The sequence below is a fragment of the Rhea pennata genome, chromosome 18 (genome assembly GCF_028389875.1).
Source record: "Rhea pennata isolate bPtePen1 chromosome 18, bPtePen1.pri, whole genome shotgun sequence".
In the NCBI taxonomy this organism is placed as follows: Eukaryota; Metazoa; Chordata; class Aves; order Rheiformes; family Rheidae; genus Rhea; species Rhea pennata.
In genome coordinates this window covers 12,257,491-12,284,250 of record NC_084680.1, presented here as the reverse complement: position 1 = coordinate 12,284,250, position 26,760 = coordinate 12,257,491, and the positions used below count along the sequence as shown (strand labels likewise).

The window sequence follows — 26,760 nt, the reverse complement described above, 5'->3', positions numbered from 1 at the left end:
TCTTTGCCAAACCGCTTCCCAGCGCCGCTGCGGGCGCTCTCGCAGGGCGTTGCAGCCCCAGCTGCCCTCCTCCGAGCCGACTCGGCGACCCCGGCCGACGCCGTTTGGCCTTCCTGGACTTCTCTGCCTTACCCCCCCCGGCCCGAGGTGGTTTTCTTGCATCCCCGGGGTATGTCGTGCCTCTGCGGCTCTGGCTGCCGCACGCGTAAGGAATGTTTGCGCAGGGCTTTAGAGCCGGGGAGGAAAAGCCCTGCGCAAAGGCGCGGGGCAATAAACGTGCGCAGGGCAAAGATCGTTACAGCAGAGAGGCAACGAACCGCGGGACCCGGGAGACGGTGGCGTCCCCAGGCTGGGCCCGTTAGGGGGGATCCTGTCAAAGCCCCGTTGCCTCCGTCCCCGCACCGCCCGCGCCCGCGGGGTTTTCCCACCGGGGTGTTTCGAGCGTTCTCACGTTCTCCCGGGAGCAGGGACCGGCTCGCCTCGCCGTGCCGGGGTCTGCCGCTGGCCCTGGTACGCGCTCACCGCAGAGGCCAACCGGCAGCGCCTGGGCGCTTTGCACCCTCCGCAGGCTTCCCTTGCAGGTGTATATTTAGATTTTACCCAAGGGCTTTTAATCTGCTCGTCAACTTGAGCGGCCGTGACAGCTGTACCGCTACGTTCCCTTTTCCCCTCCAGCAATTTTAACCTGCCCTCAGCTTTGTAAAGAAAAAACGGGAGGAGATCACACATCGCTGTTGAGCTTCAGGATCTCAGGGCTGCATCTGTAAGCACGTAAAATGCACCGTAGAAATAGGAGCCTCTTGCCTGATGCACCATGACTCCGTAGGGATATTTACCCAGCATCTGTTTGGCACCTGCTCTATTTCTTTTTCCAAAAGCCACTGTGAAGCAGTCCCAGGTTAACACACTGATTCTGCAGCTTTCTTGTTCGTCGCGGGCGCGCCACACTTGGAGAGGTAAAAACGGGCTTGCAAAGGCAGCGATGACAGTTCTGGGATTCGGTGCCTCTCGGTTACGTAAGAAACTTCTCGCGAACGCTTTGGTGGTGCCGGAGCTGCTTCAAGAGGCGGACGCGCCGCAGGTCCCTCCGCGGGCTGCCGAGGGGCCCGCGGCGGTGCCGGGAGCCGCCCGGGCGCTTCGCCCCGGAGCCGCCTGCAGAAACGCCGCTGGCTCGCGGGGCTCAGCCCGGACCGCGCGGTCCGGCCCCGGCGGCCGAGGCGTCCCGGAGGCGCTGCCAAACCCCGTGCCGTTCGAAAGCGAAGCCGAAGGCTGGCTCGCTCGCCGGCTCTGCGCGCCTTTCGGCGCTTTGCGTAACCAGCCGAGCTCTCCCAAGGCTTCCTCCCGCCGCGAGCCCCCCGCTGCCGCCGCGTGCCCCCCTCCTCCTCCTCCTCCTCCTGCTCCTCTGCGGAGCAGTGCCGCCGGCGAGGCAGCCTGCCGGGGCGCAGGGGCGGGAGCCGCCTCCGCCTCGACGCCCCTGCGCTCTCCAGCCGCTCGTGAAGTGCAGGCGTTTGGGGAGATTTTCCCAGCTCCGGGTGCATCTTCAGCTCCCGGGTGCCCTTGCTGTCCTCCGCTGCAGCCTGCTGTGCTAGGAAGAAACCGAATTTAAATAAGTGCTCTTTCCAGCTGCTTGGCTTGAGGGCTCGAAGAGGCCATCAACTCTTAACGAACTCCTCTGAAGTCATTAAGGCTCTTTTTCCTCTTTCCTTCTCTGTCCTCCTCTCTGCCTCCCTCTCGCATTATGGCCCTGTTTAGGCTACAGGCTTGTAGGGGAACAGGGTCGAGGTCCTGGTTTATGCTTTTGGCCGCGACGCGACAGCAGTGAATAACAAGAATCCTCCGGGCGCTGCGAGCGCAGCCGGGGCCGTCGCCGAAATCCTTTCTCGCGGTGCCGCCCTGCTGCTTGCGGCCCGCTGCCGGCCGCGTTCACGGCGGTGCCGGGACGGCGGCCACCCCAGGGCCGCCGAGGTCCGGCAGAGCCTTCCCGACGCGCTCTCGGCGTCCCGACGAGGAGCGTCGGCGCCCCGCGGGGCCCGGGCACCGCACGAACGGGTTGTTTTTGCCATTTTTTTTTCTTGTTGGTAAATTTGTCATTTAAGTGAAACAGATGTTGGAGGAGAAACTACCGGGGTGACGAAAGCGAAGGGCGTTCCTCAGCGCAGCGCGTGTTTGCTCCCTGAAAGCTGCTCCCGGGAGCGGGGAGCCGAGAGCAATTTTGGATGCTTCTCTGAAGACGTTTCCCGAGACGCTGCCGTCATGGTGCTAAATTCGTGGAGTTATCGACACGCAGTCAGCGGTGGCTCTGCCGAGGAGTTAGTGGCGACGGCGAAGCTGCGAGGAACCCCGCCGGGGCTCGGGGATGCCGACTCCCGGAGGTCGGGGCTCCGGGCGGGAGCAGCCTCTGCCGCGGGTCCGCGTGCCGTGCCGCGCCGTGCCGTGCCGCGCCGTGCCGTGCCGCGCCGTGCCGTGCCGTGCCGTGCCGTGCCGTGCCGGGGCTTTGCTCACGGGGCTCGGCAGCGCCAGGCGCAGAGCTTCGGCAGCGAGGCGCCCGGGCGGTGAAGCCTCCCCGGCGAGTCCAGAGTTTTCCAGCAAAATGTGCACTCCTACACGACGCGGCTTCTCTTTTGCGTCTGTTTAAAGGATCTTTCCGTGGAGCGTGTGCTTTTCAGGGAGATTTCCAAACATTTTTAAAGATATTTTGCCCACTTTTCTTGCAGAAAGCTTTGCACTCTAATGCTTTTGGGTCGTATCTAACAGGTTTATTTGTCGGAAACAATAAAAAAAGCTCCTTCCTGTTATATCAGCTGGTTATAACAGCCTAAATCACATTTTATTAATTATGAATAAGTGCATAAAAGGAGTTTTGGCAGTTGGGACTGAAAGGTACCGAGATAAAAGGAAAATATCTAATGATACAGTTGCTGTGGATTCAGTTAAGAATAATGAAAAAAACTCTTTCTTTTTAAATCACATTTTCAGCAATATCATAACCTCTTTCTTTTTAAATCACATTTTCAGAAATATTATTACCAGTGCAGCTGCTGCCAAGCCGTCCAGCCCCAGCCTGCAGCACAGCTGTGGTCTCAGCGTAATGCAGATGCTGGAATGAGAAATCAGCAGTTTGCAGTGGGCTCACAAACTAAAATTAAGTGGTGATTTCCTGGCTTGCAGTCAGATGTCCGGGACTCGCTTAGCGATGCAAATGTTTCTGGACCAGAGGGATTCGTGTTTGGACTTTGATGCAACGGAGTCGGTGTTTTGTCGATCTTTTCGCTCTCGCCGTCCCTCGGAAAGTGCAGCAGGAGGAGGGGGCTCGGTGCAGCCCCTTGCCGCCTCCGCGCCTCGGGCCCAAACCTGTAGTGCCTGGGCTGCGGAGGAGAGGCGCTCCCGGGCTCCGGGGCAAATTGGAGTATTTTTCTGACAAAACCGCAGCACGGAGATTGATTCCCCAGTCCCGTTGTAGCGGCTTTTTCGCGTGGCTTTGCCTCAGGGGGGTTTTGCTCGGCATCAGCCGGCCCCTGCTCGGCCGCTTCACGCCCTCCCCTCTGGTCTGTGCCTTGGCTTGTGTTTAAGTACTCAAGAGAAGAAGCATCTACCTGCAGAGGCTCCCGCAGGTGGGAGCGGAGTTTCTCAAGGGGTTCCTTGATGTGCTTTTGTCACCTCCTGTACAGCAGAAGTTTAAAAGTGTGACAAGAGAGTTACCGTTTTCAGTTAAAATTCACCGAGCTGTTCCATAATGCCTCTTTTGCTCACTGCCGCTGCTTGAAAGCGCTGGTGCTGAGATTATAGTTTAAGCATAAACCACTTTTCACACCCATTCTCTATCCCCAAATTACTGTTCTTCTCGAATTTGGAATACGGAGCAAAGCACAAGTCCCCGATAGCTCCCCAGAAGTGAGACCCGCGTGCCCTAGAGCCAACAGCTCGCGGTGTCCGGGTGCCTTCGTGAGACCTGAGCTGTGCGTGGCCAGATCCACAGGGCCGAGGGCAGCGATTGTAGCTGGGAGCTCGCAAACAGCACCCTGGAGTAAACAGAGAGTGATGAGTGGAAGACGAGGCTGAAGCAAACCACGAAGCAGACAGGAACGGCTGTTAGGGAACGAATGCATTGAGCTGATTTGATGAATCATATTGAGGCAAAAGGAGAAATTAAATGTGTGCTAAAAGCTGGCACATTAGTAAATGGGCTGTGGGGTTTTTTTATCCATTTTGTGCTTCCAGACGTTGAAATAATGTATGTCCTACGGTGAAATCCTAGTAAGAGGTAAAACTCTGAGGAGAGAAATACGGTCTTGGTTAACAGGAAACAGGGACTTGGCTCCTCTTCTCAGATCAGCCATCGGCTGCCTTGTGTCATGGGATAAACCGTCTTTGGGCACTGACTTTAGCGGAATAAGAGCAAGCAGAGCTTGTGCTTGACTTGTTGCTGGTAAAGCAGAGGAAGCGAAGGCTTTGCCTTTTTCTTCGCAGGTTAGTGGAGACTGGTGCAGGGCAGTGGTATCGGTGCTCTCACAGGCTCTCTGGGGGAGTGCGGATGCAGCACGAGCAGCTCTGTGGTCAGGTCACACACTGGCACCAAAGGAAAATGCCAGCTTTTCATACCACAAGTAGATCATTTCATATCCTGTATTTCCTGGTTTGGGACAGCTTCCCACCCTTACCTCAAGGAGAGCCCTTGCACAGTTGTCCTTGCACAAGCTCCTGAAAGACCCTTCTAGGTGCTGAGGGATTGAGTCATTGCGCCTATGATCATTTTAAGGAAATCTTGTATTTGCATTGGATTCCCATCTTCTCAGAAACAAAACAAAACAAAGATTCTTTGAACACCTCCTCCAAGCCTCCCCTGCAAAACCAAAGCCCTTGTTGCCTCCAGCTGCACCGTGTCCTTCACCATCAAGAGAATGGTTTGGGAGTGTTGCACCCCAGCACAGGAGTGACATTGCCGTTGGAGATGCATGGGAGCTTCTGACCTGCAAGATTTTCTAAGGAGCTTTTCCAGCAAGTGCTTGGCTCAGCTCACATCGATACCCCTTGCGCAGCAGCTGGGCTGGGCTGATGTCTCACTGGTTGTCAGTGAGAGAAACAGGTCTTTAAAGCACATGGCAGGGCAGTGATGGCACATGGCCTTGGGGCACAGTGATGGCGCGTGGTGATGGCATGCAGTGGTGGCTTGTGGCGATGGTGCATCGCATTGGCGCGGGGCGGTGGCGCGGGGCGGTGGCGTGCGGTGGGACACTGCTGTCCTTGGTGCTGAGGCTCCGTGGCCCTGTTGGCCACCTGGGATGGCCTGACAGCCCGGTGGGGGCTGCCTGGGCTGTCTGTGGGCTCCTGAAGGGCTCCGGTATGGTTGGGGCCAGCAGGCAGATGCTCTTTGAGAGGTGCCATCCAGTGTGAGCAGGAGCAGCTGCGACCTGGGGGCATCCCGAGAAAGAGGGTGGCCTGCAGGACTCCGTCCCTCCGTCCCACCTGCGCATTGGGTGGTCACGATGCTCCGCGTATCTCCCGCCTGCGACTCCCCCGGCCGGCGTGCACCTTTGCGGGGGCCGTTTCCGTGGGGCCTGGCGAGCAGCGACCGAGAGCTGCCCGGGACGGGTGACGGCTCGGAGGGGAGCAGCGGCGAGAGCCCGTCTGCGCGGCTCGCAGGGGCGCAGCGAGGAGGGGACCTTGATCCGCTGCTTCGCGTCTGCAAGCCCAGCACTCGGAGCCTGTTCCCTGGCACGCAGTCCGCACGCTGCTCTTTACACAGAGGAGTAAGATAAAATAGCTTCCTCCCCCTCACGTTGCTACCGAAAAACAGGAATGGGGAAAAAATAATCCCTCAGCCCCTGCCCAGCTTGTGAAGATAAGAGCAATGCAGTCTTTTTTTCTCCCTTTTTTTTTAAAAAAAGGTGGCAGCCAAGGCAATTACACTGTTTATTAAACAAAGGCATTTTGGAGATTTCTGCGCCGTGAGTGTTTCCTCATTCATTTTGCACCAAATCCATTGCAGCGGCAAGGCCAGCGAGTTTGCCTTGACTCCCCTCACTACCAAAATAAATGTACAGGGCAGGATTGTTCCACTGAGCCGCTGCGAGTGGGGAGGGCGAAGGCGGCCGGGAGATGGTACGTGCCGGCAGCTCGCCGCCGAACGCAGCGAGGATTGCGATGCACGGGAGAGTTCAGGGGGGAAAGAGGAGGAAGCAGCGGAGGCAGCCGAAGCTCGCAGCATGGCAAGAGCCAAGCTGAAGCATTCCCCCTCGGAGAGCAATTCGCGCGTGAAGCCCGTCCCAGCGGGCGCGGCGGACGATGCCCACGGGGTGAGCCCCTTGCTGCCGGCTCGGAGGCTGGGATCCCTGGGGAGCGACGTCGGACAAAGGTACCGCAGGGCTGCGGCGGGGCTCGGAGGGTGGGGGCAAGCAGCACGTCCTCTGGAAAACAAGAGGAGCAGGATGCGTGCCCCCCCCCCCCGGGCTGGGGGGCGAAAGCTGCTTTAGAGATCCACCCCAGCCCCAAAGTTGCATTATGAAATAGGCTGCCGGAGCAGAAGAAAGCCAGTTCCTTTAAATTTTTTATAAGTTCTCCGTGTTTCTCTCGTGCCAAAAGCAGATCCGAATGGCAGCGCTAAGACCGCAGGGCTGCTACCTGGCCCTGTTAACGTGCGCTGTGCCTTATCTGGGCAGCGTGACACTGCTAACACCACAGTACACACGGTGCATAAGCACCATGTTTGTGACTGGAAGAAGAGATGCTTGATCCCCCATTTGAGGAATAATTTATTTACAACTGGGGAAAAAAAAAAAGAAGAAGCTAGCATGCAAAATGCTGCAGCCTCTTTCTGCAAGCACACAGCTGCTATGTGCAGAAAGAAATGAGCTGCTTTTCGTAAGGATAAAAATGCTTCGCACTGTACTTGAATTGCACTGTTTCAGAAGAAGACAGGTCTCCTTGTTATGATAAAGGTGCATATGTCAATACTCTGTTTATGTTACTTTGTTTCATTTTTCACCTCTTTGTCTTCAGCCTTTCAGCCCATCCATGCTCTTTTCCTCAGCCAAAATTGCCTCACCTGTGATTGTGTGCCATATGTCTTCCACGATGTAATTTGGTGCAGTTTCTGGTTCAGCTTCCCAGTGCAAGTTAGCACAGTAGGAAAGCTTCTGCTCGCGGTGACTTTTACTTGCTTGGCAGGAATTAACCGTGCCAGATCTTCACATGTATCACCGGTGGGCTGGGGGGATGATAGCAAGAAGCACAGGACTGGCAGACGTGGTCCCCACTGGGACGCTCAAGGAGGTGGGCGCGCTCTGGAGGAGCCAGGGTGCTGCGGCCACCTCACCGGCGCGAGCCGTGCTGGGCGCGTGCCGCCTGCTCCGGGGCCGGCGGCAGCGTCCTGGCTTGCTCGCAGAAGTCGGCGCGCCGGTCTCTGTGCACGGTGTCTTGTGCCAGCTCTCCAGATGGCACCCATGGGGTTTCCTGGTGAGCAGGCACTCTGATCTCGCGGGTCCTTGCCTTTTGCCTTCCAGGGGAAAGGGCCTTCGTATCTGGAAAGCTGCAGATAGGCATCGGGCAAAGCCGTGAAACGTGTGTGGTCTCACTGTGTTTTGAGAAGCAATCTGAACCTCCCTCTGCTCCCTGGGTTCGTCAGACTCCTCTCTCTCGTTTCCTAACTTGTTTCCATTGCCTCAAAGGGACGTTAAAGACTGACCTGTTCCGGGGGTTCACGTACCTCTGAGGGCAGGTCCAGAACCGTTCTGCTGGCAAAGCCCCAGACTGAGCTTGCTTCGTTCTCCGTGACCTTCCAGACACTGTTGATTTTTCTCCTTGTAGCAGTGCTAGGACGTTCAAACCCAGATGTGCTGGGGCCAGAAAACGGCTCAGCTGAGGGGCTCCTGGAAGCTCATTGTAACTACTGCTACCGAGCTGGGTGTAAGCAGGCAGGAGGGGGTTTTGCTCTGCTGAGCCTGAGGGTTGGGTGAGCTCCTGCCCAGGCTGGGAACGGAGACCAGGTAGCCAAGCATCTGCTTGCAGAGAGCTGCTGCCCCTCATCCTCCGGGGAGAACATGCTGCCAAGGAGGGATGCGGGAAGGCTGCACTGGATTTGAGGCAGGAACAATTCCAAAAATTATAAAACTATAGTGTTTCAGTGGACCCTTGCCAGAAGGCTAAGTGTATGGAGGACACCAGGGTACCTCAAGGCTTTCTAAAAGGCATAGCGAGTGTTGAACCTAGTTCTCTAGGTTTCACTGGAACTTCCAGGCCTTTGCCGCACTCCTGAAAGGAAGGGGTAGTGACTTGCACACTGCCAGCGAGGGGGAGAGCAGTTCATGGCGATGTTTTTTTCTGTGTTCTTTCGCTGGCTCTGGGTGAAGCCCTGTGAGCCCCCGCTCACATGGTGTCCCAGTTCCTCTGCTCTGCTTTCTGACTTCTCGGTGCACTGCCTCTTGGTAACTGAGTTGGCAGTTAAGACTGAAATTTGTGCTCTTCTCTTGCACTGCATAGGCAAGCAACACAGCAAGGAGGATTGCTTTGGCAATAATGAGTAGCATGTTTAGGATGTTCTGGCTCCTCCAAAGCCACATGCGAGCAGCAAGACTTGAGTCGAGCAATAGCAATTGTTACTGGGAGTTACGAGGTGATAGTGGAAGGAAAAGGTGGTGCTGGGTCACAACATGTTCCCAGGGATGTCTTCTTGATGAGACTGAAGCCAGTGAAGTTTATTCTCACCTGCTTTATTTACCTCTTGCTCTCTCTCTTAGTCATTGCTGCATCTCAAAGCTTTTAGGGGCTCTAAGTCAAAGGGGGAGAGGAGGGCACAGATTCACCTGAAGAGGATCCGCAGCCACGTGCTAGTCAATGCCTGACCGCAAAGCAAGGGGAGCTCAGAGCCGTCCCTGACATCCAGAGCGGTGGCTCCAGCGCGTCTCGGCACAGTGCTGCAGGGTGGCAGGTTGAGGGCTGCTGTGTTTAAGAGGAAGCTGCTGGCAGGCTTAAAGACGTATAAATATCTGTGCTTGGATCTCGTTCTGTGGACTGCTGACCTCTCTCTAATACCGGACATGTGGATGTAAAGAAAACATTTTTGCAAGATAATCGTGTCCTGTTTATGCAGCTCTGTTGGAAAGTGCGGGAAATTCTGGCCACTAGCCATCCTGGGGCAAGCCGATACTCTTAGGGGATTGTAAGCACATCCTTGAAGTATCTGGTTTTGAATAACTGTCCTAAAACACGGGAAGGCCAGAGGCAGGCGGCACTGTGTATCTCTTCTAAGACCCCGTGCTTCTTCTCCTGCCTGTTTGAACCGTTTGCTGAGCTGCCAATAGCTGCTGCTACTGTGGTTTCTCTACCTGCTCCCTGCTTGGAGTTAAAGATTGCTCCCCTAAAAACCAGAGAGACGTGCCATCAGCCTTAACTGTGCTGGACTGAGGCTTGCTGGAAGCTAGGAGGGCTTCATGGAGAAATGGCACGTTTTGGTGCCCTGCTTTTGGCTCCTTCTGTAAGCCTGTGCCCTGGTCTCTGGTGGCTACGGAGCAATGTGGACCTTTGGTCTCACCCAGGACAGACTGATAGTTTCTATCTCGCGTTAGGTACTGGGAGAACTGAGGGAGCTGGAGTCATTGCGAAGGCAGGCTGCAGAGCTAGGAGATGCTGTTATTTGAAACCTTTCGAAACTGTGCTTTTAAAAACAGGCCTGAAATGCTAAGGTTTGGGGAAGAAAAGGAGAATTGTTGAGGTTGGCAGGGACCTCTGGAGATCTGCACCCAACCCCCTTCTCACAGCAAGGCTAGCTTTAACGCTGGAGCACGCTGTTGAGGACTGCTCCGGCTGAGTTTTGACAGTTTCCAAGGGTGGAGATTTCGCAGCCTCTGGGTGCCTGTTTCAAGGCTTAATCACTCTTGGGGTGAATAATTTTTCTCCTCGTATCCCTTCAAAATTCCCCGTGCTGCGGCTTGGGCCCGCTGCCTCTGGCTCCTTGCGCGGCCCTGGGGAACGGCTGGCCCACCTCAGCCCACGACCTGCCGCTAGCTACCTGGAGAGAGCAGTGAGATCCTTCCTACGCCTTCTCCTCTTCAGCCTGCGCAGACCCACCTCCCTCCGCAGCGCCTCGTCTGTCGATTCGATGTATTTTTGGCAGGAAAAATGGGACTTTGCTTCAGTTGCGTTACCGTGAGCAACGTGGCTGGAGCCTGCTCAGCAATCCGGCGAGAGAAATAGCAGCAGATCGGAAGGGAGAGTTTAATGCAGCACCTCCCGGACGGAGAGCACTTCCGAGAGGGAGGAAACCACCCGCGCTTGCTTGGAAGCGCAATTCCTCGCCGACCGGTGTTTGCTCCCCCAAGGAGCAGCCAGGCATTAACGAACAGATCTTGCTAATTGCGTTTTCAGCTTCCGACTCCCAGAAACTATCAGAGCCGCGGAAAGGTCCAGCAGGGCTGTTGAGCCCATTAAAACCGTTTCCCCGTAACCGTGAGGCTGCTCAGAGACGGTCTCTGGGGGGGGGGGGGGGGGGGGGCGGACGGCCGTGCCGCTGGACGGGCTGCCGAGCTGCCCTGCCCCGTCCCCCCTCCGGGGGCAGGAAATCCCCGCTCGTTTTTTAGCCTTTCTGTAACAAAGCGGGGTCTTTCCAGCACGCAGCCTTTAGGGGTGCCCGTGTCTTCGGTGAATATACACGCGGTTTTGCTCCTTCGGCTCTGCCGGAGCGCCCGGTGGGGGGGCCCTTCTCCCGGCACGCGCGCGCCTTCCTCGGACTTCTTCCTCCCTCCTTCTGCTTTGCTCTCCCCCCCCGCCGTCTGCTTTCCTTTTTCGTCTCGCCCCATCTGTGCCTCTCACGTCGCGCTATTTCGGTGGCCTGCTTTCTCGCCGGCGGCACGGGGAGGCGCGGGCTGCAGCGCGTGCCTCGGCACGGCACGGCACGGCACGGCACGGCCGCCCTGCTCGGGCTCCCTCCCCCCGGCCCCGGGGCCCCCCGGGGCGGCAGGCAGCACCCAGCCACCGGTGCGCGTAGCCCCGGCTCGGCCGCGGGGCGCTGCGCGGAGCCGCCGGCGCGTCCCCGCGGCCGGGTCCCCCCGGCCTGCGCTGCCTTGGAGAATTAGAGGAATTTTCTCCCTGGCAGCAAATTTGGCCTTGCCAAGTGGAAACTTGCAGAAAATCAGCACCGCTTCCAGGAGGCACCAGCGCAGGTATTTAAGGGTGCCCGAGCGGGCTCGCCGCGCCGCCCGGCCTCATTTTTATGCCGTGCTAGCGCTGCCGGGGCGTTCGTGGGGAGCAGCGCGGCGGCAGGGGTCACGGCAGCATTTCCAGGCGACGCTTCGTGCCCGTCGGTGCTGCTCCGCTCCTGCTCGCGCCGCCGCGGCGGCTCCGCTCTGCCCCGCCGCCCCGGCGTGCTCCGCGTGCTCCCCGTCGTCGCCCCCATCGCCCCACGTGTGCTCCTCCCTGTCCCTTCCTTCTGTTTGCCGTTCACCATCGTCTCCTGTGCAGGCGAAAGCATTTCTTTAGAGGTGCCTTCGGGATAAACGCGGTGTCCAGCCTCTCACAAATACCCCAAACTGCACCTTGCAAAATCTAATTTCTTCCCAGAAAGTGTGAAATCAATTTAAAAAGGCACAGAAATACAATTTGCAAGACTTTCTTTTTTTTTTTTTTTTTTTTTTTTTTTAAGGCATAAAAGAACATTTTTATCTGCAGAGCTGAGCCCTTAAAAGAGCAAAGCACCGGCAGGGCCGGGGCGTCTGCCCTGGCAGGCACCGGCTCTTGATGTTCCCTCTAACACGTTTCCAACCTTCGCTCCGGTCTCTGCCCAGCAGCGTTAATGGTTTATTTGCTGTTTGTCTCACTTGTTGTGATGCTTTTGCTCTGTAGGCCTCATGCCGAAGATTTCAGTGCGGACTCCTCCTTCTCGCAGTAAGTGCCGTGCATGAATTTCTTGGCCGCGCAGGGTCTCGGCGGCCGGGGAAGGGGGAAGCGCTGCCGCCAAACGCGCCCGCCCCCCCCCCCCCGCCAAGCCCCCCAGCCCTGGCGAGGGTCCCGCGTGGGCCCCGCGGCAGCCGAGCGCGTCCCCGGGGGGCCGAGCGGCAGTCCATCGCCGGCGAGCTTGAACGGACGCTGAGCGAGTTTAATTCCAGCCGTCGTGCGTCACGGCCGAATTTCTGCCCCCTCCGGCCCCTCCTGCCGCACGGGGGGGGGGGAACGCGGAGCCTCGCTTAAGGTTGAGCCGCAGCGCGCGGCCGAAGCAGGGTCTCCCCCGGGACCAAGCTGCCTTGGCAGAAGCAGGTGTTGGCAGCCGCCAGATTGCAGAGATTTCTGCTCTTTCTTTTATTCCCCCCCCGCCCCGAAAACCTCTGACGAGTCTCGTTTGCATCCTGCTACATGAGAGGGAGAATTTCCTGAGAACTTTCCTGGGCTGAGAACGCCTTTTCCTGCCCAGCTGTAGTGTGATAACACGGATTTCGCCCGCAGAAAGATACTAATATATATATATATTTTTTTCTCGTCTTCCAAAAGCCACGCTTATTTCAAGACACAATTCCCGTGGCGAAATGTCTCAATCCTGCCGAGACGGTGGAAGCCGCTCGCGGCCGCGGGAGACCTTTAGAGAGCGGCCGGGCAGCCGCGGGGCTTCGGGCCGCGTCCCGGCGCGGGGCGCTGGGCGGCAGCTCCTCGAGCCTCGCGGGCGCGCGGGGCGGCCGGCGCGGGGCCGGGGCTCGTGGCGCGCCGGCAGGCGGGCCTTCTCCCTCCGCAGCGCCCATGTAAGTCTCGGGCGCGCAGACGGTTTCGGCCGGTGCGTTGCGGGAGCAGCGGCGGCGCCTGCCCCGAGCTCTGCCGCGTGGCTTCGCGCGCTGTCCGCTCCTGCTCCTCGTATTTTACTTGCTTTTTAGCATGACGTATTTCTTCCCGGCTGTCCGGAGGAGATGCAGGCACCGAGCTGCTCGGCTGGCTGTTTTCCTTGCTACCTTGTTTTGACGGCTGAGGACGGAGCTCGGTTTGCTCTGGCGTTCGGCACTTCGCAGACCCGATTATTGTGTCTGTTTTGGGGGAAGCTCGTCGTCTTCGAGCAAACTGCCGCTAACCTTAGATTAATAAAGTGCAATAAATAACCGAGCGATGAAGACGAAATTGCTCAGGCTTTATAAGGTGCATAACAGCCGCAGTTGCCCCCGGGAGCGGAGGGCTCGGCGCGGGGGCTCCCGGGCGCGGGGAGCCCCCGGCTCTGCCGGGCCCCCGCCGCGGAGGCAGGTTTGCTTTAAAAAGCGCCCGGCGTCAGCGCTGGCGAGGACGGGCGCGGGCCGGCACTGCCGCCGGTGTCCGGTTTCCGCGGCGGCTCTGCGGAAAGCAGCCCCCAGCCAGCCGGGACGCTCGGAAAACGCAGCCTGGAAATTCAGCGCTGCTCCGGCCGCCGCGGGCTGGCGGCGCAGGTCGCCCCTCCGCGCGGGGATAGACCGCCTGCCTTCCCCGCGGGGCCAGCTTCAGCAGATTGCCCAGCACCGCTGCTTCTTCCCTTGCCCTTGTAACTGGAGAATATCCATCGCGTGAAGATGTATCCCTTATAATCCTTCAGGTCCTTTGCCAGCCGGGGTTGACGGTCCTGGTTTGGAGGCGGGCTGCAGTGCCGTGCACCAGCAGCCCGGCTGTCTGCCGAGGAGATCCGTGGCGCTGGCTGTCCCTCCGTTAGGGAGGCGAGCGCCCGGGGCGAGTCCTGCCTGCAGAGCGTCTCCCTGCCTAATGCTCCGGGGCGCCGAGGAACCGGACGCCCGCCGCTCGCGCCTTAGCTGGTGGGCAATTCCCACCGTTTCGGGGACGTGTTGGATAGAGAGACGTGCACGCGGTATCGTAAGCAGCCACAGCTGGCTGACTTATGCCCTGGCACTGATAAATTATTTGAGAAGTCCGGCTTTGGAAACGATTACTTTCAAGGCGCGCAGCTTTGCTCGCCAAGTTCTTCGCTTCGGGCCGCGCGTGCGCTGAACGTCGCGCGCGCTTTGCAGGCCTTCGGGGTCGGGTAGGGCCTTGAGGGAGCTCCGGGGCGGCCGCCGCGGGTGCCCCCGTCTCTCCCCGCCTTCGCTCGCTCGGTGCTGCGGGATTTCCCGGTGCAGGCGCTGCTGCGGCGCAGCACGCTGGCGTCCCCGCTCGCGGCTCGCCACCGGCCGTCTTGGAGAGCCCTTCCTCCCGGCGTTGCCAGCGCCGGTGCCGCCGGTCTAAGCCAGCTTCTCGCGTGGAGTCGAAGAGCCAGAGCCGTCCTTACTTGACTTACGGCAAAAACGTGTAACGTTTTACAGCCCCTAGCAAATTTTATCACAGCTAATGTGCCGGGGGCGGTGCTTTTCTAGCCAGGAATCTGCTTTTTGTGCGCAAGAGTCTTGTGAATTAAAGACGTGCCAGCTCAGCCTCGGGAGGGAGTTTCCAAGAAGCTCCGCGGAGCTGCTCTGCGGCATCCCAAAGCCGGGCTGCGCTGGGCGGACGCCGGGCGACTCCCGGGCCGGCGCTCGGCGAGCGGCCCCGGCGCGCTGGCGGTACCGAGCCTGCGCCTGGGGGCTCGGCAGTCCCCGGCACTGGGAGCGCCTCTGCAAGACCCTTTCCCTGTCCCCTGCCGGCACAGCTCAGCATTAACGCTTGGCAAATATGTGTTTGTTCCTCTTTCGTTAGAGCTGCTAGCAGCCACTTGTAATCAATCACGACTCCGTACCGTGCGTGCCAAGCGGCGAATTTGGCTGGAGCCGGCACCATACGTGCCTGGAAGTTGCCTCGGTGAAAAAAACGGGGTTGTAGATTTAACGAGCGCTGCTCTGAATTTGTTTGCCTTGGTCAGTCGGCGCCTGATTAATGAGAGCTTGATGGTCTCTTATAGGCAGTTAAAATAGTAGCATCTTCCCTGAGAGACTCTGGTGTTGAATACAGTGAAACAGGGGAAATTGCAAACTCATCGCACTTGACTCCGTGCTTAGAAACGCTCGGACTCAGTCCCGCGTGGAATACAAATCGGAGGCACCAGCCAACATCTCTCCTCGCGTGCAGTTAGCAGACACGAGCGCAGCCTATAACCCCTGGCTGGAAGGAAGGAGCCGCTTTGCACGGGGCTGGGACCGTTTTTGGAGCATCTCGGCCCCCCCCCGGCAGCACAGACCCCGCCGGGCCGCGGCTCTCGGCTGCCCCCTGCGCCCTGGGGGCCCCTGCGCCGCTCGGACGGCTGCGGGGTCTCGGGGCCGTGGGGGCGAGAGGAGAAACCCGGGGTGTGTGTGGGGGGGAATGGGGGTCCGAGAAGGCAGCACGCGAGAGCCCGCCGGCTCCGCCAGCGCTCGTAGCCCTGGGCCGGGTATTTCCAACGTTGACGGTGACGCCTTCCCGCCGGGCTCAGCCAGGATCCCCCCGGGAGACGTCTGTCTGTCCCGGCCTGGTGTCTGGGCGCTGCAGGCGTCAGCGGCTCTGAGCGTTAAAATTCAGAGTTGGCAGCTCCTGGGTTTTTCTGGAAGGGCCAAATTACGGTATCTTAGCAACGGAGGGAGTTTTTCCCCTCGGCGATCAGGTTTGTGCTTGGAGCGCGCTGATGCCGGCGGCGGCGGCGGCGGCGGCGCGGGCGGCGCGGGGGCGGCGGGGGCTCACGGCGTCTCGGCTCTGCCCGCAGGGTGCAGGTGGAGTTCTACGTGAACGAGAACACCTTCAAGGAGCGGCTCAAGCTGTTCTTCATCAAGAACCAGCGCTCGAGTAAGTGCCCGCCGCCGCGGAGCGGGGCTGAGCCCGGCCCCCGGCACCGCCGCCGCCGCCGCACGCGGCTGGTTTTGCTTCCCTTCTTGGGGACGCCGTTAACCGCCCGGAGCGAATCCGCTGCTTCCTTTATGAATTTCCGTTTCCTCTTCCTACGCGCCGGCTTGTTAGAAAGCTCGAGCGCAGCACCGCGGGATGCCCACGGGGGGAGCTTCTCACGAAAACGGGAGGAATTTCTCACTCGTAACTCGAGCAATAAGCCAGGAACTGGCGCGGGTTTCCGTGTCCGTCTCCGACGGAGCGGGCGAGCGCCGGGCTCCTCGCGGCGCTGGCCGAGGGCGAGAGGCGCGGAGAGCCGCGTGCGCCGCGGGAGCCCCCGCCGCCGGCGGCCCCGCTCCGGTTCGGCCGCTCCGGAGGCGGCGGGCGGATGCGGGGCCCGTGCCCGATGCAGTCCCCCCCCTCCCCGGCCGGCCGAGCGCGGGCCCGCGCGCAGGCGGGGTGCGGGCTGGCGGCCCCCCGCCGACCTCCGCTCGCCCCGTCCTCTGCCCGCAGGCCTGAGGATCCGGCTCTTCAACTTCTCCCTGAAGCTGCTCACCTGCCTGCTGTACATCGTCCGCGTGCTGCTCGACAACCCCGAGGAGGGCGTGGGCTGGTAGGTGCCGCGCGGCCCCCACGCCGCCCGTGGGTGCCCGCGCCGCAGCTGCTCGTTCTTCTGCTCCCGCCCGTTTTCCCGCGTTTCCCGCGTTTTTCCCCGGCGGCCCGTAAGGAGGAGCTGCGCGCGCCCCGGGGCGCAGCCGCGCGCCCGCCCGCCGGCGCCGGACGGTGTTTTCTGACCGCCGGGGCCCTTGCGGACGCCTCCGCTGAACCCCGGTTCAGCGCTCGGGAGGGAAGCGCGTTTTGCCGCTTCGGCCGCCGAGCTGGCAGGCGACCGCGTCCGTCGGCTTTGCTCCGCCTTTGGGCGCAAGCCTATTTTTAACGTGTCCTTGCTTTGCTTATCTCACGTACGCGGGTTTTTTCCGCACGAGCCGGGGCGCTCCGAGGGAACCGGCAGCCGCGGCCCCGCGCCGTTTCGGCCCCGCGGGCCGTGGGGCGCAGCCTCCGAAGGGCCGGCCCCGCGCCTGGAGGGACGCAGCAGCTGCAAGGGGCGGATGGTGCCGGGGGGGCCCGTAAACGCCGGCGGCAGGAAGGCGCCCGGAGCGCGGGGCACCCGGGCGTTTTTCCCTGGAAATTGCAGCTTCTGCCGGTCGTGACCTCCCGCAGGCACCGGCTCGGAGGTGGCTGCTGCAGCTCGGCGCTCCCGGGATAAGCGCTGCGCCCGGGCGCCCCGCAGCAACCCCTCGCCCGAGGCCGGCGCCCGAGGGAAGCGTCCCGATGGGGCCCAGCCTTTGGCGGTCGGAGGTCCAAAGCGTCTGAGCGAGCGGGGCTCCTGCGGCCCCTGGCAGCGGCGGGGGGGCCCCGGGCGAGGGGCGGCCGGGGGAGCCCGCGCCCCCTCCGCCCGCCTCGCGCTGAGCCCCGCTCCATGTTTCTCTCGCCCCAGCTGGGAATGCGAGAAGCAGAACTACACGCTCTTCAACCAGTCCGCCGAGATCAACTGGTGAGCCGCGCGCGGCGCGGGCCGGCCGGGCGCGGGGCGTTAACGCGGCCCCGCCGGGCAGGTTCGCCCGGTGAGGACGCGCCGGGCTTGGCGCCGACGAGCCCTGGGAGCCGCGGCGGGCTGAGCCCGGCCCGGGGGCCCTGCCCGCTTGCGCGGCCCCTGCAAGCTCGTGGCGTCTGCAGCGGGTTGAGACCTGCGGTGGGCCAAAGCCAGCCTGGCCTTTCAAAGCCGGCGCTTTGCTCTGGGCGATCCCCCTCCGCCACGGTGCCACGCGGGGCCGTCGGTGAGGACGCAGCGCCGCGTCCCCGGGGCGGTAACGGCTCTGCTGACGAGGCGGGACGTAGCCCCACAGTGAATTTTCTTTACAGGTCCCACATCTTCTGGGTGGACAGGAAAACGCCCCTATGGGCTGTCCAGGTGAGTGTCCAGACCTCGGGCACCTTCATGCAGAAGCACGGCAGAAGCTGTGCCGTAGTTATGTCGTGTGGGTTTATGCTCTGCTGTCAGCGTTTCTCTGTGCTTATTTCTGCCTAGAACAGACACAAAACGTGTTTTTTTTTTTTTTTTTTTTTTTTTTTTTTTTTTTTGTGAGTAGAAAACGAGCTGTTCTGTTCAGAGCAGCACAACAGCCTGGGTGAAGCTCCCAGAGGCTGATAGAAAAGGCAAGTCTGCAGGAAGATAAAATCACATGGATGCCATTGAGCTCCCCCCCATCCCGGGAGCATCTGGCCAGGAGCTGTGGGGCCAGGAAGGAGCTGGGGAGCTCCAGGGATGGCACTGCGTGCCCTCAGCTCCCACCTGCAGCCCCGGCGCTGGCTCCGCTCCGAGGATTAAGGATGGTGGAGGGATGCTGCAGCTTGCACGCCCAGGTCATGCGCACCCCCGACGGTTTGTGTAATATGGGGCAATTCTCCACGTGGTGCCTATACATAGTCACGCCAGGATCATGGCTCTTGTTGGTCAGACTCCTCTTGTGCTCCCTGGGGCCGAGGTTTAACTCAGAGTCACTCAATAGCCACTAAAATTGCCCCTTTTGCACAGCTGCTGCAGTGGGAGCCGCCTCCAGCCCAGCGTGAAGCAGCGGTGCCAGTAATGGGCTATTTTCAAGCAGGGCAGCTCCCTCTAGAGAGATGGAAATCCTGATTTCAATCTCTTCGGGGTGTCCTAGGCATCTGTTGCTTGCACATAGCAGAAATTCATGCTTCAAACTCAAAAGTTTGCAGAAAAACTGCAGAAACGAGGCTAAATCTGCTGCACTTGCAGGCTCCTCGGTGCAAAGCAGGAGGAGGGCGCTGGTGGGGGCAGCGAGGCATCGAACGGACCCTGAGCCGTGTTTCCCTGTTTCTCCCGCAGGTCAGCATAGCTTTAATCAGCTTCCTGGAGACCATGCTGCTCATCTATCTCAGCTACAAGGTGAGCGTCCCGTCGGGAACAGCCTGGCTCGCACCAGCCGGGCGGATTTGTGCTGCTGCGTTCCAGCTGCCGGGAGCATCCTGCCACTCGTGTGCGCTCCGGAGGCACTGGAGAGGGATGGGCACCCGCAAGGGGCACCAGCCCCAGGGGCATCTCGCGGAGAGCGGCCACCCTGCTTTGCTTTCTTGTTCCCCCCGAGCTATTGCGTGACTCGGGCAGCGCTGAGCTAGCAGTTCTCTTCTTTTTCTGTCCCACTTGAAATTCAGACTGCATTTTGCAAAGGCTCACGGGGCTTCATAGCGGGCTGAATAAAAGGCCCCTAGGTTGAAGCACTCTGAATTTCTGGAAGTGCAAGGCCTGGATCCGGGGTCAGCACTGCAAGCCCAGCCCGGGTGTGCCAGCTGTCTTGGTCTTACCCAGGGCTCCCAACAGCTTCAGCGGCCCCTGTGCGGGATCCTGGGGTTTGCGTTAAGGACTTGCATCTCCGGCTCTCACTGGGAGCGGCCTTGTCCCCTCCTTTTGCCCGGAACAGCCACGGGCAGCACTGCCCTGTGGCAGAAGGGAGGTGTTTCGGGAGGCTGGCTGGCTCGTTCCCGCGAGCCGTCACCAACGTCACCTCTGCTTCCCCCAGGCGAAAGGCTGCAGCCTCCTGGCTGCTCTGGAAGGGACCTTTCCAATCGTCCTCGAGCACATTTTTAGGCTTATTCAATTAACGCTTTTTATTTAATTCTCCAGGGGAACATCTGGGAACAGATTTTTCGCATTTCGTTCATCCTTGAAATGATCAACACAGTGCCCTTTATTATCACAGTGAGTATTCGCTGCTGACATCTTAAAGCAGCTTTAAGTTTAATAAGTATTGCGGTTTTAATGGTGAAATAAAGGAAAGGGGGATGTCTGGCCAAGTATTTAAAGCTGGCAAGGAATTTTTGCTTCAGTGTTTTTCAACACAATGAGTTTCTCTGGAGTGTAAGCCCCAAAACCTCCTCTATTCTCAGCTGCTCTACTGCAGTCCAGGGAGCGATGTCAGATTTCAGTGGCGATCTCTGCAGAGACCAGGGGTTTTTGGAAATGAATCTCTCACTGATAGGGCTAGAACTGACTGTTACCTTTTTTGATAACACTGTTTTTTCTTAAGTTTGTGAAGTCAACCTGTGACCCTTGCTTTTGTAGATATTCTGGCCTCCTTTACGGAATTTATTCATTCCTGTTTTTCTGAACTGCTGGCTTGCCAAGTATGCCCTGGAAAACATGATCGTAAGTAACCAAATGTATCCGGTCCGCTTTGTCCTGGCCTGTTCTGCAACAGTAACGAAAACCGCAGAAATCCCTAGCAGCGCCCGCCTTTGCGGTTGCGCCGGTGCTGCAGCTCTGCCACCCTCAGGGCTCGGTGGGCTGAGTAGGGACCAGGCCGGTGGCCTTTGGGATGTGGTAACGCAACGGGACTAGAGGTATTTCCCCGTTCCCGTGTCGATGTCCTGAGCTGTCTCTCACAGCTCGTGCACGGGCCTGCTCCCTGCAGCATCCCGGAGGTGGGCTGGTGTGACCCGGTGCCAGCCCTTGCGCCAACGCACTGTCTTTTTAAAGGGCCAAATTCTGGCCTGACCTCGGTCTGTGCTGCACTGCTGCGGCCAGCGAGACTGCGGGGAGTGCTTTACAGAGTGCTTTACCCGTAGCGGGTCTTAGCTGGGGAAACCTGGTGAGATTCCCCTCCTTTCTCCCCAGAACGACCTGCACCGAGCCATACAAAGGACCCAATCTGCAATGTTTAACCAAGTGCTCATTCTTATCTGCACCCTGCTGTGCCTTGTTTTCACAGGGTAAGTGTTGCTCTTGGTGTCTCCACACCACCTGCCTCCCAGTGCATTCGTTCAGGGACATCAGCGTCTTGAAACGGGGAGCAGTGACTAGAGGGACACGGAGGTCCCCAGGCTGGTGGGAGCTCCTTGGGGCAGCTCATGCAGCCAAGCACTGGGGAGATAACCCCAGCTGTGGAGGGAGGGTGGCCCGGGGAGGTGACAGGTGACTTGGGAAGCTGGAGGAGGTTCTCATGGCTCTGAGCACTGTCTTTCAGCCCGATCGTTTAGCCTGGCGGTTTGTGTATGTTAAGAAAAGCGTAACTTCAGGGCTGTTGATCAGAGTGAACTTACAGGTCTTCCACGTCCCCCCTTTACTAATGGTACCAATCCCAGTTCCACTGAACTGAGTGAGAGTTTTGAAATCAGGAGGAATCCTGAGTCTGCTGTAATGAGGCCCCAGGCTTTCAGTACCCGTAAATTGACTTTAACTTGGACAGAGCTGCATTGCTGGGAACAGCCTCCACCTCTGCAGAAGGTCTGACTCCTGCATGCCTCCGCCACCGCCACACAGCAGACATTGACTCAGACCTTCTCCTTACCTTGCTTTGTTTCCCAGAACATTTAATACTAGGAATATCCTATTTTAGAAGCTAACTACCACCTCTAATTACATGATTTTAACAGAAACTTTTTAATTGGAGCATGTCAGGATGAGTGAGTTTTCTGAGGGAGACAGTGCATGTAAATGCAGGAGTCCCAGAGCAGGGCAGTAATTGCCGTAGAGTCAAGGGCAAAGACAGTAATTTCCTAATGGACATGGGTTTGGACACTGGTTCAGCTGTGATGGCTCATTCATCAAGGCCCATTGCACTCCTGTCTCTGAACGTGCTGTTCTTCATAAGAAGTTACCATGGTTGCTGAATTCATTTGTGTAATAGGCCACTGGGGCTCCTGCTAATTAACTGGGGCCTTTACCCTGTGCACTGCAAACAACAAGGGCATCATTTTGAAAAGGCGTCCTTCTCCTCCGTTGGGTACTCAGCTCTGAACTAGGCTTCTTGAATTCTCCTCCGGCTCCCTTGGTCTGGATTTGAAGCACACCATACCAATTAAACTGCTGAAAGGACAGGAAATGGAGCTGTTAAGCTCATGAGTCTCTGACAATAAGGACAATCTTCTCATATTGAAGGCTAATATAATTTCTAGGCTCATCCGTACTCTTTGCCCATAGCACCTCCTGCCGCTGTGGCTGTAGATGTGTTTTCTTGGCCTTTGTGACAGGCCTAGATTTGGTTCGAAGACTAATGTGACACGTCTGTTCATCAAGATGCCTTTGAAACTGCCAGTCAGCCAGGTTATCTCAGCTGCCTAATCAAAGAGGCACCAATGCTTCTTCTAGCCTCAGAGCTAGAAGTGAGAGCCCTTCATGTAGGCTGAGTCCCTCCAGAAGCTGATTAGGATGGTTGGTTGCATCCTTGTTTTATTTTTATTTTTTCAATATTCAGTGAATCAGTGAAGTCAGACATCAGATGATGTTCAACATGCTGTTTTTGACATGGCTTTATTGTGAAGGAACCAGGACCTAGACTTTCTGATAGTATTTTGGTGAGCAGCTAAGTCTAACTCTTTAATTTGTGAGTGACATAATTTATTTAGATGATTGTTTTTTTGCTGACGATGTAAATCCACTGCTGATGCAGAACACAAGTTACAGATGAATATCTTCCAAGGAAATAAGTCACCTTCTAGGGTTTTCCATTGACTTCAGTGGGAGTTAAGGGTGCACTGTGTGTGGAGCTCATGCTTCCAGGAGGGCTGTACAGAGGATGAAGTGACATGTGCTTTCCTCCTGTAGGACCTGTGGCATCCAGCATTTAGAAAGAGCAGGAGAGAAGCTCTCCCTTTTCAAGTCCTTCTATTTTTGCATTGTCACCTTTTCCACTGTGGGCTATGGAGACGTGACACCAAAGATCTGGCCTTCCCAGCTCCTGGTCGTCATAATGATTTGCGTCGCTCTTGTTGTGCTGCCCCTCCAGGTGAGACCTACTGGCTGTGGGAGCAGAGGGGTCTAGAACTCGCTTTAGACACGGTGACATATGCGGCAGCGTGACTCACATGCGGCTTCAGCTGGAGGGAGCTTTCCAGCTGCCTGACGCTCTGATTAGCAGCCAGCATTGGTGAAACACAGAGGAGACAGAGGCAAACTCAGCCATGCTACCGAGCTTTCACTGTGTTGAAAATCCGTCACAACGCAGTTGAGCCCTGGTTGGTGTGTGATGTTTGGGAGAAAACAAAGCCTCACAGCCAGTCCTGGCCGTGGCAATGACACAGCAGCAGCCCTGGGTGTTCCCTTTCCACCTGGATGCTGGTTGAGGGACTGAGGAGGTCTCCTTGGGAAAGGCTTCTGATGGGACTTGAAAGAAAAAGCCTGTTTCTTGCTGTCCTTCAAAAGAACAAGCCACAGCTGGTGCCTGGAGCTGTGCATGTGTTTTATCAGGTTATGTCCAGTTCACAAGCTCCTGGGAGAGCAACCAGTTGCCAGCAGGAGCTGTGGTGGTGGGTGGTCAGGCTGGGGTGACCATGCTGGAAAGATGGCTGGCCGAAAGCAAGACCGCTGTGGGGAGTCACCAGTAACGCTAGATGCACACTGTCCATGCAGGCGTGCACACTTACTCTGTGTCTGTTCGTCCTTCCATGTTTCCTGGAAGGAACCTTTCCCAGGCAGTGTTTGCACGTGCGCCCTTGGTGAATGTGTGTGCATTGCCCACCCGTGTAGCTGTTGGTGTGTGCGCACCCACGTGCCACTTCTGCATGCCAGGCGCTTGCCTGTGTCTCGGCAGTTGGTGTTCTTGCATATAATTTACCTGCTCTTCCTTTTTCCGCAGCTGCTATTGCTATCCCTGAATCCATAAGGTGTTATAACTCCCACAACGCGAAGCAGCCGTGGCCGTTGCGAGGAACGGGCGCCGAGGTGCTCCCCACCTCCAGGGCAATAAGCTGTCTGCCTTTGCTTGCAGTTTGAGGAGCTCGTGTACCTGTGGATGGAGCGGCAGAAATCGGGAGGGAATTACAGCCGCCACCGTGCCCAGACGGAGAAGCACGTTGTGCTGTGCGTCAGCTCGCTCAAGATTGATCTCCTCATGGACTTCCTCAACGAGTTCTACGCCCATCCGCGCCTGCAGGTAGGGCCCGGCCGCCGCTCTGCCCCGTGCCTCCTACACTGCTGCGTAAGCACATGGAGAGAGCCTAGACAGACTGTTTAGACGTAAGGATTTTACTTAATGTGGGATCTTACACAGAAACAGAATGCGTAATTGATAAATCTCTTCCAGATTTACCCATTTCTAACTGGAATATCCTCATGTAACACGTGATCTCCTAGCAAATGCCTGTACCTTTCAGGCTCTCCGAGACAAGAGCATCACAGACGCATTTTAGATTTGTGTTTCATTCCAAAATCAATACACACTTCATTACCATCACTCGCTTGATTCCGTACATTCAATCTACACGATCGTGTTCATTTCTCTAATTGCAAGCGGCTCCGCTTGGCTGTGGCTGTGCGGCTCTTCCGTACCTCAGCAGCCGGGTATGCCTGCACTGGATTTGCATGGGGAGGAGAAGATGGTGATATGTTTTCATGACCCTTGCAAGACCCTAGAGCAGGTGCACATGGCATTATGGCACTAGGAGCAAATGCCAAAGGCCCCGGAGGACTCGTTTGCTCAGGCAGCAAGTGCTGTGTCCCAGCTCGTTCAGCTGGGCAAACCAAGGCGAGCAAACCTCTCTCTTTCAGGATTACTACGTGGTGATACTTTGTCCAACAGAGATGGATATCCAGGTGCGGCGGGTCCTTCAGATTCCTCTGTGGTCACAGCGAGTGATTTACCTCCAGGGCTCGGCGCTGAAGGACCAGGATCTCATGCGAGCCAAGTGAGCCGAGCAGCGTGCCGGGCGCCTGCCCGGGGTGGGGGCTGGGGCCTGCGCGAGGCCAGCAAAGTCAGGAAACCCCAGAGCCGCCAGCCCGTCTCCCCGCCGTGTCGTGCCCCCTTCCCAGGGCGTGGGGTGGACAGCTGTGCGTGCTCCATCCGGGCCTGGAAGTTGGGAAGCTGAAACGTATTCCTCCTTTCCTCAGACTGCGCGTTCTCCCGTGCCCTCCTCTCCGCCGCAATCTGGCACGTGCAGCTTTTCTTGGCTTTCGGGGTCCTTCTGTCTCAGAAGCCTTTCTTGGGTTTATGTGCTTCACCTGGGCTCCGCCTGCTCAGGCTGGGTTGGAAAAATGATGTTTTAATTGCACGCGGAGCAGCAGACAGGAGGAATGGGGGGAATGGAGCGCCTCCGGCTGGCTCCGCGCGCTTCCCGGGGTCACTGCTCTGTGTTTGCAGGATGGACAACGGAGAAGCCTGTTTCATCCTCAGCAGCCGGAACGAGGTGGACCGCACGGCGGCGGTAAGGCCGGGCGTTGCGGGGTGCCGGCTGCGTTTCAGTTCCGCGCGGCGGGGCGGCGGCACGGCCCTGAGCTCTCCCTCCGCGGACGTTTCGCTCCGCCGCGTCTGACGCAGCCGGAGCCGCATCCCTGCGGGCAGCGAGCAGCCGCTGCGAAACGCTGCGCGCTCCGGCCGGGGCGGCGCAGCTCCCGTCGCCGCGGAGCGGCTCCCCGGCAGGCTCCGGGCTCGGCGCGGGCGCTCTCCCCAGCGGCAGCCCCGGGCAGGCTGCGCTCCCTTCGCACGCGGCTGGGTTTGGGCAGCGGCCGGGGCGGCGAGCGGGACGCGGCCGTTTTGCTGGCGTCTCTCTCCGTGGCGTCAGGGTTGCTCTAGAGTCGGCCTCGGCATGGCAGTCTTGGGAGAGCTAAGCTGTCAGGTTGCAGTTCTTGCTTTTCTCTTTCCTTAGGACCATCAGACCATCTTGAGAGCTTGGGCTGTGAAAGATTTCGCTCCAAACTGTCCTCTCTACGTTCAAATCCTGAAGCCTGAGAACAAGTTTCATGTCAAGTTTGCTGGTGAGTGCTGGGGCTGTGCGTCTGGGTGAGGGCAGCCGGGACGTGGGACACGGGCTGGGGCTGTTTGAATGTCCTGGGCTGTCTTTCCTGCTCGTCCTCCCGTGTCTTTGGGCCTCAGGGGAGATATTTGAGGACCTTCAGCCCCTTTCTTCTCCCAAGGCGCCTGCTGAAGGTTGGAGCAATTAGCAGCATTCATGAGCCATTGGCAGGGCCAGCGGGAGGGTCGAGTCCTGGGCTGGCCCAAGGCGGAGGAGATAGGTGTAGACCAGGTCAATGTAAAGCCAAATTTCTGTGCCTGGAAAGCTCTAGGTAGCGCTGAACCTGTTGTCAGTGCAGGCCCCGCTTTGGGGATCACGGCGCCTTGGGTGTCTCCCACAGAGGAGGGTCCTGCCACAGGGTCACCAGGTCCCTGCGCTCCCCTGCAGGTGCAGGTTGGTCTCAATCCTGCTCCGCATCTGCCGGCTCCCTGTGCAACAAGGGCAGCCTCCGGCCTCCCATCAGATCCGTTATCACGTCCTTTGGGGGCTCTAATCAACCTGTAAAGAAAATAATTGACCTGTGAACAGGACAGAGCCCGGCGCCCGGCCCCGGGCATCGTGCCAGCCGCGCGGGGGCCTGGATGGGGCCGGGGTCACTCGGCAGGTTTCCACCCTGCGCGCCTCCTTGGTCCTCCCTGCGTCAACCCGGTTTGCGCCGTTCCCCGCACGCTGTTTGTGGCGGGGCCCCGGGAGCCGCCGCTCCCTCGGCGCGGGGCCTGGAAACGCGGCGCTGCCGGCCGCAACGGCCTCCCCGCTTCGTTCCAGATCACGTCGTCTGCGAGGAGGAGTGCAAATACGCCATGCTGGCCTTGAACTGCGTCTGCCCCGCCACCTCCACCCTCATCACCCTGCTGGTGCACACCTCCCGCGGACAGTGAGTGCCCCGCGGGCTCGGCTGAGAGCTGGGCTGGGCTGGGAGCGCTGCAGCCCAGCGGGGGTGAAAGCAGCTGTTGTAGGGGAGCATCTCAGTGCAGATGTGCCCGAAATGCTGGCTCGGGGGCTGTGGTGCGAAAGCACCACCGCCCCGTCGTCTTGTTTCGTCTCCTCCTGGCCCTGGGGTAGTTGCAGCCCGGAGAGGAGAGTCTGGCCGTTTTTGTAGAATTGGCCTTTCTAAAGACTGGGAATAAAATCTCTTGCTGACACTGGCGTGACCCGGCTGGTGGGAAGCTTCACGGCCGGCCCCTACCAAGCCGGGCGCTGCAGCTGGCGTTCTGCAGGTTTATACGACGTGCAGCGGGAGGTGGCCCG

General features: G+C 58.7%; 1 protein-coding gene across 1 annotated transcript in view; it reads left to right on the top strand.

Moving 5' to 3' along the window:
- The first annotated feature begins 2,253 nt into the window (after window positions 1-2,253).
- Window positions 2,254-26,760, top strand: part of KCNT1 (potassium sodium-activated channel subfamily T member 1) — a 37,738-nt gene continuing 13,231 nt past the window's right edge. The window contains exons 1-16 of the mRNA XM_062591317.1: window positions 2,254-2,372; window positions 5,987-6,352; window positions 15,590-15,669; window positions 16,222-16,321; window positions 17,207-17,263; window positions 17,632-17,680; window positions 18,617-18,676; window positions 19,412-19,486; window positions 19,850-19,933; window positions 20,402-20,496; window positions 22,331-22,511; window positions 23,493-23,657; window positions 24,272-24,408; window positions 24,861-24,924; window positions 25,366-25,474; window positions 26,278-26,386. Of these exons, the coding sequence (XP_062447301.1) occupies window positions 2,254-2,372; window positions 5,987-6,352; window positions 15,590-15,669; window positions 16,222-16,321; window positions 17,207-17,263; window positions 17,632-17,680; window positions 18,617-18,676; window positions 19,412-19,486; window positions 19,850-19,933; window positions 20,402-20,496; window positions 22,331-22,511; window positions 23,493-23,657; window positions 24,272-24,408; window positions 24,861-24,924; window positions 25,366-25,474; window positions 26,278-26,386 (1,850 nt within the window). The remainder of the gene's footprint in view (window positions 2,373-5,986; window positions 6,353-15,589; window positions 15,670-16,221; window positions 16,322-17,206; window positions 17,264-17,631; window positions 17,681-18,616; window positions 18,677-19,411; window positions 19,487-19,849; window positions 19,934-20,401; window positions 20,497-22,330; window positions 22,512-23,492; window positions 23,658-24,271; window positions 24,409-24,860; window positions 24,925-25,365; window positions 25,475-26,277; window positions 26,387-26,760) is intronic.